Source organism: Pavona decussata, unplaced genomic scaffold, assembly GCF_977016875.1.
Source record: "Pavona decussata unplaced genomic scaffold, jaPavDecu1.1 SCAFFOLD_48, whole genome shotgun sequence".
Lineage (NCBI taxonomy): Eukaryota > Metazoa > Cnidaria > Anthozoa > Scleractinia > Agariciidae > Pavona > Pavona decussata.
The window spans coordinates 6,085,001-6,094,513 of record NW_028145470.1 but is presented as its reverse complement, the minus strand read 5'-3'; the positions used below and the strand labels follow the sequence as shown (position 1 = coordinate 6,094,513).

The window sequence follows — 9,513 nt, the reverse complement described above, 5'->3', positions numbered from 1 at the left end:
AATGCCCTAACTAAAAAAGAACGCATTTACAATTACAGTTTGCAATTTTTACAAGAGAACTGAAGAAGTTAAAAACGTCCGCCCAAATTGGACTTCATTTCCCTGTGGCGGCCATCCGTAGCAGGAGGCATTTATGAATAGTTTCCGTGCACTAGGATATCCGCTTTACATAAAGTTTAGACATTATTTTCGGCTGCCATCGATGAAATTCTGACTACAGATGGCATGATCCCTTTCTTTTTTTCCTTTTTCAGAAGTTTGGTTATTTCTTTTGATCCAGAGGCCAAGTGACATGCTTTGTCGAGTGATTTTTAGCGTATGCATCGCTCTTGCCTACGGTTTCATAGGCGAGCCGCCTCTTCCCATAGGTGAGTAAGGTAGCCAGTTCCAACGTAGACAAGCTAAATATATTTTTTTGAGGAAGTACTAAGAATACTTATTATAAATAGATGTTTTTCTTCCTTTTCATTTTGAAACCGCGCTGTTGTACAAGGCAGCGCGCGCTTACCACTTCCCGAAAATAATTATGAAAAACAAACTCGGTGATCGAATAATAAAACACTTATTGAGCCTGGTTAAGTTCGTCAAACGAGTTTACAGGGATGGATTTAAGAGGGGGGGAGGGTTTTTGTAACCGTATTTCGAGTGGTATTATCCAATCCAGTCTTAGCTTTTGATAACAAATGCACCCAGAATGCTGTAAAGCAGAGCCTTCGCGAATGTGAACTTTTCATTGCGGTGGGTGGGTGAGTGGGTGTGGGGGGAGGGGACTTCTTGCGCTCTCGCCACAATTTTTTCGTCTCCCTCTTTCTGGATTTTCTGGATTTTCTATGCAGCGAAAGCATAACTTAGCAAGTGCTTTTGGTATCCAAAAAATATTGGGGGTAACCATGCATTTTTCGGGGAAAATAAAGCTTCAATTTGGAAAGAAAAGCCACACGTGTTTTTTTTTTATTTTATTGCTTTTTTTTTTTTTTTAATTATTATTGATTAATTATCTCTAAAAAACAATGCCAGATTCCAGTAGCTGTTTTTCCTGTATAGATATAAACTGTACAAAATGACTTCTGTATTAGGAGGCACCGTCAATGTTCACTTTTTGACAAATTTTCTAATATTTCTAATTGAAAGAAAAACCAGCAACAAAAAGGTTATTCATAAAGTGTCATTTTGAATGGTTATGCAAGGTCACAGGCACGAATCCCATTTTTTAAATCCTGTTTTCATGCGTGCTCCCGAAAATAATTATGAATAATAAAACACTTATTGAACCTGGTTAAGTTCGTCAAACGAGCTAAGTTTACAGGGATGGATTTAAAGGGGGGAGAGGGTTTTTGTAACTGTATTTCGAGTGGTATTATCCAATCCAGTCTTTACAGAATGCTATAAAGCAGAACCTCCGCGAATGTGAACTTTTCATTGGGGTGGGTGGGTGAGTGTGTGTGGGGGGAGGGGACTTCTTGCGCTCTCGCCACAATTTTTTCGTCTCCCTCTTTCCGGATTTTCTGGATCATCCCCTGGTTCAGAACCACAGGAGTATAGCCGTAAGCACGTGCATATAAGCAAAAATTGTGTTGCAAACAGTTTAATTCTTTCCTCATGTTTGATTCCATATTATTTGGAATAAAGATCAAAACTGTTTTGTAATTTTCGAGCAGTTTCAAGGTCTTCTTTCATAACATGGATTTGAACGTTTTATCAGCTGTGCGAGCTATCTCAGAGTTTTCATTGTTTTATCGTTTTAGTTTTCTTTCCTTTTTTAGTGATCAACGCCCGACTTGATTGTCGGTGACTAAATTAAGTTTAATGATAGGAACACAATGTGGTTGCCGTGTACAAAAACACAAAAACGTCTATTTATGATGAAAATCGTCTGACATTTGCATCTTTTTTCCTTTTGTTTTTACCTAAACAGCTATAACCAACACACATAGCTGCCACTTCACTACAGGCTTGTGTCAGTGGATGAATGATGGGAATAATCAAATGAACTGGACTCGTGGAACTGGATGCACGCCCAGTAGCAACACAGGCCCGTGTACGGATCATACATCCCACCGCAATATCGTTGTCATACCACCTTCTTCATCGAATGGTTAAATTCACTTCTAATTTTTTTTATCTCATCGGCAAACATCTTAGCCTTCCTGGAACCATTCTGAAATTATAATACAAGTTGTTTCAATACAATTTCCTATAGGTGGTGCCTAATAATACAAGGATATTTTTGTTCGGTTTAAACCTTTGCAGCGAAAGCAGAACTTAGCAAGTGCTTTTGGTATCCAAAAAGAAAATTGGGGGTAAGCATGCATTTTGCGGGGGACATTCAGCTTGATTATCTCCAAAAAAATACCAGATTCCAGTAGCTCATACTAAGGTCTGCTTTTCCCGCATAGTCATAAACTGTACAAAATTACTTCTATATTAGGAGGCACCGTCAATGTACACTTTTTGACAAATTTTCTTGTATTTTTAATTGAAAGAAAAACTAGCAACAAAAAGGTTATTCATAAAGTGTCATTTTGAATGGTTATGCAAGGTCACAGGCACGAATCCCATTTTTTAAATCCTGTTTTCGTGCGTGCTGTATATATATGGAATTATTTCATGAATCACACATTTTCTTTTGTTATTCAACATCCTGTATTTAACTTACATACTTCATGAATATTAAACTAACTGAAACGAGGGATTTATACAGATAAATCCCTCATTTACTGTATAAATCCCTCATTTACATTAGCAGTACTGCGAGAAACGCACACATCAGGTTGCTTCTATTGTTCTCCGTTTCTCACCTAAGTGTGACGGTACTAATTAGCCGGCGTTTGTCCCCTTGAACAAAGGAATAATTTCATGAAATAAGTCAGATAAATACCTCGAACGTCGGTATTAATCCATATACATCCCTCGGGCCGTAATACCTCCGTTCTCGGTATTTATCTCTTACATAAACTAAGCATAATTTTTTTTCCCCAAAGGACCCTACCTCTTCATTGAGGCTTCATTTCCTCGCCAACCCGGTGACAAAGCCAGGCTCATTTCAAATGCCACTATGGGAAACTGTTTACTGTTCTGGTATCACATGTGGGGTGTGGATATTGGGGAACTCAATGTCTATTACAACACTTCTGGCGATAATGGGTCGACTCACATTCACCTGGCCTGGCACCTGGAGGGCAATCAGGGAAATCACTGGCGATTCGCGCGAGTGCCTACACAGCAATCTGCAAAGGTGATAAAAGATTAGTTGATATCTTTCTTAAGTAATGTTTAAAACACGAGCAGCAATTTTTTTTATCGGAATTTGAAACCACAAGGCGCGGCCGAGTGGTTTTGGACCCGATAAAACACGTGCTGCGAGTTTTTTGAACGGCTTCAAAAACATTCCTAGGAAAGCGTGTGTCAAGAGAGTTCATAACAATTATGCTTTTGTGAACGTTGGAAATTAGCATACGAGGAAAACATTAAACACTACATACTCAGAAGGAGGAGGTTTTATCGGGTTTTAAAACCACTTCACGTGATGTTTCATAGACCATTTGATAAGTCAATGTGCTTATGAATTATTAATGAGTTTTTGAAGGACGGTGTCTTTTGTACAGAGAATCCCTTTCATTATCCTATCCTTATAAGAATTATTGTTGTTGGACTATCTCTAAAAATTCGTGGTTACTCCAAGTTTGTTTTGGGCAAAGAAGAGGAGGAGGGGTCGATTCCAACAGTCCTTGATAAGATTTGCTTCTCCGAATGGCCAAAAGTTTCGCCATAAAACCTCTCTGTTAGGACGCATCGTCCCTAAACATTAAAAGAGAGTTTTTCTTTTATCATAGACGTTCGATTCTGCAAAAAATACTTTACGGATTGTGAGTGGAGAAATAATGCGGAGTTTACGCGACAAGACAAAAGAACGGAGGGCGTGTCGCCAAGTGACGGCTAACTGCTAACTTTTTGAAACTTTTACTATTATCCTATTGGGGCTGTTGCCTCGTACAACTTCCTCTAATTTATGTACTTTGCTCATTTGGAACTCTATTCTAAGTTTGCAATGATCGAAGAGGTTACAAAAAAGTTTTCTGAACCCAGATTGAAACACGGTGTCAGGAGAGGGACTCGAACCTACGCCTCCATTTAGAGTCGCGAGTTCGACAATCCATAATGTAAATAGGCCATTTCCGAGTTTCTTTGAACCTGTGTTTCGTTCAGTTAAAAGCACTTTGTTGTTTTTCTGTTGGCAGAAACGCTCTGTTGAAATGAGCTTTGTTTTCTAGACTTTTGGCAGTGTATCATGACACAGTTTTGGAGAATAAAATTTCATTGAATCGATTGGTCAGTTCAATTTGATTGATGATTTGCCGTAGCGCTAAACAGGCTTTCCAGATAAAAATAGATTTTCCTTCGTATAAATTTTGCCCTTTATTGATAAACAAGTAATCCCATGAGACCTCGTACTATTAAGGATTAATTGCACTTGTGTTTTCAAAATTTTCCAAATTGCCCTCGTCGCTTCGCGACTCGGGCAATTTTGGAAAATTTTGAAAACACTCGTGCAATTAATCCTTAATAGTACTCGGCCTCATGTGATTACCTATACATATTGCACTCCACTCAGTTAAATTACCATTATTTATAACAGTTATGTAAAAGTTTTATATGGGCCAGGTTACGGGAAATAATTAACATTACTGCAAAGAGCATCTTAAAATTTTAAATAGTAAAATGATATTCAAGAGCTTTGATTACAATAACTGTCAAATTTCTCGCGCGCTCATACAGAAACTCAGTCCAAATGGATAAAAAGACGGATTAAGCTGATAGACTTTTAGTTTTAATTTATATCTTCTTGGAGTAGATCCAAGTTTCTGTTCTAAAAATAAAAGAAAGCGGTTTGGGGCCATTTTATAGTCTTCTGCATTTACAGACTGGATTGTAACGTTTTCTGCAATGTTCTCATCTTGTTTAGACGGTCATTATTGAAGGTGTGAGAGGAACCGGTTACCATGGAGACATTACCATAGATGACGTCAAGTATGTGATGGAAACGCCATGCGTTGCAACGGTTGAAGGTGAGCTGAACCAATCTCGTACCCAGAGTCCTCAGGCTCTTTTGCCCGTGGTTGGTCGCCAGGAGAGATTCTGGGGAACTAGAATTTAATTACCACAGGATTTCTGAGGTAAAACAATGCAAACCATTTTCCCAGAGTCTGTCCTGGTGACCAACCGCTGGCCAAAGAGCCAAAGGAGGCTGGGTACGAGATTGCCCACAATTGAACTCAATTGCTTTTTGTGTTCAATAAAATCTGCAATTCCACAGCGACAAACCAATGAGTGGTGCCGGATCACTTGTAGACCTGGATCAGCAAATTATCTCAAATAGAAAATATTAACGGCAGACTGATCCCAACGGCGGTGACAAGCTTGAGAGAGCAAACAACAAAAGCTAGAATAACTGAAATATATTTGTTTTTTAAAAAAACAAATATATTTCAGTTATGCTAGCTTTTGTTGTTTGCTCTCTCAAGCTTGTCACCTCCGCCGTTGGGATCAGTCTGCCGTTAATATTTTCTTTTTGTGTTCATACCGCTGACGAATTAAACCTGTCGTGCAGGCGTGGCGTATTTTGTGGGACAACGGAAGCGTTAAATATTTCATTGTGTTTTTAAAAAATCTGCATGTAGAATGGAGCAGAGGAGATTTGAACCAATTGAATAAAGTAGCAAAAGAAGTGGGAGTCAGGATGAAAGCTTAATCCCCATTCACACCAACAAAACATGTTTAATTAAACCACGTTTAACAAAATGAAAGTTGGTAACAGAAAACTGAACCACTGTGTGACATAGGATTCAAGTAATCTTTAACTTATGCTTTCATTTGTGATAAATCTGCAGTCGACAAAAATCCAAAAGCAGCTTTTATGAAGGAAACAAATTTATTTAAACTGTGTTTAACTAAACATCTTTTAAACGTGTTTAAGCCTTGGTGTGAATGGGGCATTAGTTTTGCCGATCAAAGAGGGCAGCTGAACATGGGGAAAAAACCGGAACAGGGCGGTCAAAAACAAAACAAAACAAAAACGTCTGGCCTGCGCGATAAGATGGGATGCCGAGAAAAAAAGATTTTACGGGCGTTGTCAACCTCTTCCAAAATGTATAGAACATTTAGGCAGCAAGGAACCATGGGAAAACGATTAGGGAAATCACATCAACTTCTTTGATAGTATTGTGTGTTATTGTATTCTGACCAGGAAGAGGAGCATTGCATCCTCCCTCATTCTAGTGGCTTGATTGCAAATTTTTTTACCTTAGTAGGGACCAACCAAAAATACTTATTTCACTCTTTGGTGTTTTTCAGGAATTCCTCTCAGAAGAACCGCCCACTGGAAATTAGATGGCACTGAACCTGAAGTCAAGTGAGTAACACTCTAACCTTGTCTTCCAATCTCCCTACGATTGTCCTGATTATCAAATTTAGGAAGTTTCAAAACCGTCACTGAGCATCGTAGTCTTCTTACGTAGCAATTTTTGGAGTCGTCACGCGTCATGCAAAGCTAGCAGAAAACGTTTTTGCATTAGAATTTTTTAATGTCAGTATGCCCAGAATATCCCCGATACTCATGTGAAGTTGTGTTTGGACCAACTCCGCAGATAGGTCGGTCGGTAACAACTTTTACGTGGATGCACTAGTTTAAGTTAGAAAATTACCTTTCTGAAAAAGTATGAAATTGTACAAGACCAACCACTGAAAAAACATAGCCTGGATACTGATTTAAATAGTTGATCATCTGGTGGTGCCCATTAAGTACGTTTCATTGGGAGTGATTGACAGGCGAGAAATTCAAATTTCCTTACCAACGAAGTGCTAAAGTGTTGACGTCACAAAAACGAAATTTCCGAAATTATGGGATTTGTTGAGAAATTTTTAAAGAGCATGATGAAAAACGTCTACTTGCCAAAAATCAGCATCTAATTGCAATTTGGGGGTGAGATTTTGGTATCGTTGTGCTCGGATGACCGGGACAACCCCATACAATACAAATCCTTGAGTCATTGGAGCATAAAAATCACAATATCTCACTCCCAAATTGCAATAAGATGCTGATTTTTGGCAAGTAGGCATTTTTCATCATGTTCTTTGCAAACATTTTAATAAATCCCATAATTTCAAAATTCGAATATTAGTGACGTCACACTTCAGTACAGGCTACCTTGGACAACCGATAACTGCTAAAAAGGATTTGCAACTACCCATATTAAATTTCGATCTTGCCGCGTTTTGCAAAACTAAGGCTTTCATCCGGCAAAGTTAATTGAAATACTTGGGGGCTTCACACTAGAGCTCGTAAGTATAATCAAAGTGTACTTGAAACCTACTTCAGTGTGAAGGGGTAAAACCTACCAACTTGAACTTAACTTAGTGACCATGGAAACGTTCGTAGTTCAAAGAAGCCGAAGTACGCCGCCAAGTATGGCCAACACCACACTTGAGAACGTACTTGACCAATAGGAAAAGGGAAGCCAACTGAAAGCCACGTGCTGCGGGGCCAGGACAGATAAACATTTTGCCGTGAACTAAAATTAATAATAATAAAAAAAAAATCAAAATGGATGGCTGGAGATGCGCCTCGCAGTTTGAGGAATCCATGGAACAGTCTTTTTTGTAAGTAAACAGTAAAAAGAAGGAAAAGCCGATGAAAATAGTTAAACTTACGATCTTATTTGAATTTCATCTTTACGGACAGCCTGAACCATCGATATTCAGTTCAGAAGATGTCGCCTGTTCTTTTGTTTTGTCGCCAAGTACTCGTAAACAATGAAGTACCTATGCATTTCCTGTAATGTTTAAAACTCTCTGAGCTAAAATTAAGGACAAAATAAAGAGTAAACAACATAAAACGTTTTTCCGTTGCAAAGGTTCCATGATTTTCCGGCGAGCAATCGCATTTCTGATTTTACCGCGAACGATGATTGACAGCTTGTGCTTCTAGTATATACTTTGTCACCAGGTGTGAAGCCAAGTTTTCTAAAGTGCGACTTGAGATTTTCAAGTGCACTTGTGTCAAGTGCTTACTTGACACTAACTTAGCTTGTAGTGTGAAGCCAACAACTGGTACAGTAGCTACCTCGAGCCCCAAGGGACTGAAACCAAAGCTACTTCGAGTTAGCGGAGTTTTGACTAAGCAGGGTTGCAACCTCGTTCTCAGGGTCTCTCCTCTTCGTGTCCCAGGGACGTGAAGAGGAGAGACCCTGGGAACAAGGTTGGCAGGGTTGGTGTTGAACTTCAAGTATCCTGTTAATAATTAATAAAATATTACACTGTTATCATCCTTTCACAATCACGAGTCACAGTTTGAGATATGGAAACAAGTGTTTACCATTATGAACCTGGCAAATTACTCCTGTAGCTTACTGGTTAAAGCATCGCAAGTGTTTGTGGAAGAATATTGGTTTAACTCCTGTGGATGAATCAGATTCAGTGTTCTTCTTTTGATTATAGATCTTTGAATTTATGTTCAAGCTAATAGCGATCTTCAATTCAGAGTACGATTGTGAGATTGAGTATGTGTACGACTTTCAAATTTCAAATCAGTTGCATCCTCAAAACTCTCGCTTCTGCCCGTTGTATTCTTGGTTTTCACGTGACGTCACCAAATTCTAGAATACAAAACAGGGAGGCCTACAAAATTTTTACCTTCATTTAAGAGAAGATTACCTAAAAATACGTCTTTTCACAATTTCTTAGCTCGATGTCGTACTTCCTTTTGAAAATAGAAGAGTTTCAATTTCCGAGTTTTCATCGTGCGTGACATCAAGAGGACGGCCGTGACAGAGCTGTTCCGTATCTTTAAAATGCCTCTTCGGTGATTTTCAGCATTCTAAACAATTAAAGTTTGAGGAAAAATAGTTATCTTAACATTCGAAAATTCGCAAGGGAAAACAAACCTCTTTTCTGGCAAAAGTGAACTCCAGATGTTTTTTCCTATTTCCGGCCGCCATGTTTGTGTCCCTCAGAGGGACACCAACATGGCGTCTCCATACTAAGCTCTATAAATTTGTGTGAAACATTTTGTCAAATAACTCGAGTACGGAATACCGCACAGACCTGACACTTGGATGGGTTTCTTATTTATTTACAATCTATGACATAGCAATTTCTTGACTTCATTCATGGAATGGTTTCAATTTTTTTTCACGCACACGGCAATGGCGTGACAGTGAAAACCGGCAATACCAGCAGATAAGGAGACCGTGGAAACAAGATTGGCGTGACAAGCGGTTATCTAAACCATGCAACTGGATTTGAAAAGTTGTACTCGTAAATCTGATTCCAAGGTCTCTAATGCCAAGCTGATTACAATTTGCTGCAGAAAACCATGAAAGATTTAGGACCGAAACACTTAAATTGACGAACAATCCTTTTTATGACGTTTTTCGTTCTTCTAGAGATGCCATGTACGCAAACGTTTTTGGGCAAACATTTCTACATTGCAACGGATCAACCACCCCACATGTGCCC

At 38.9% G+C, this 9,513-nt stretch overlaps 1 protein-coding gene across 1 annotated transcript in view; it reads left to right on the top strand.

Moving 5' to 3' along the window:
- Window positions 1-292: 292 nt before the first annotated feature.
- Window positions 293-9,513, top strand: part of LOC146482008 (MAM domain-containing glycosylphosphatidylinositol anchor protein 1-like) — a 9,407-nt gene continuing 186 nt past the window's right edge. The window contains exons 1-6 of the mRNA XM_085107591.1: window positions 293-368; window positions 1,916-2,032; window positions 2,982-3,235; window positions 4,964-5,066; window positions 6,352-6,409; window positions 9,441-9,513. The exon at window positions 9,441-9,513 is cut by the window's right edge and continues 186 nt beyond it. Of these exons, the coding sequence (XP_084963717.1) occupies window positions 293-368; window positions 1,916-2,032; window positions 2,982-3,235; window positions 4,964-5,066; window positions 6,352-6,409; window positions 9,441-9,513 (681 nt within the window). The remainder of the gene's footprint in view (window positions 369-1,915; window positions 2,033-2,981; window positions 3,236-4,963; window positions 5,067-6,351; window positions 6,410-9,440) is intronic.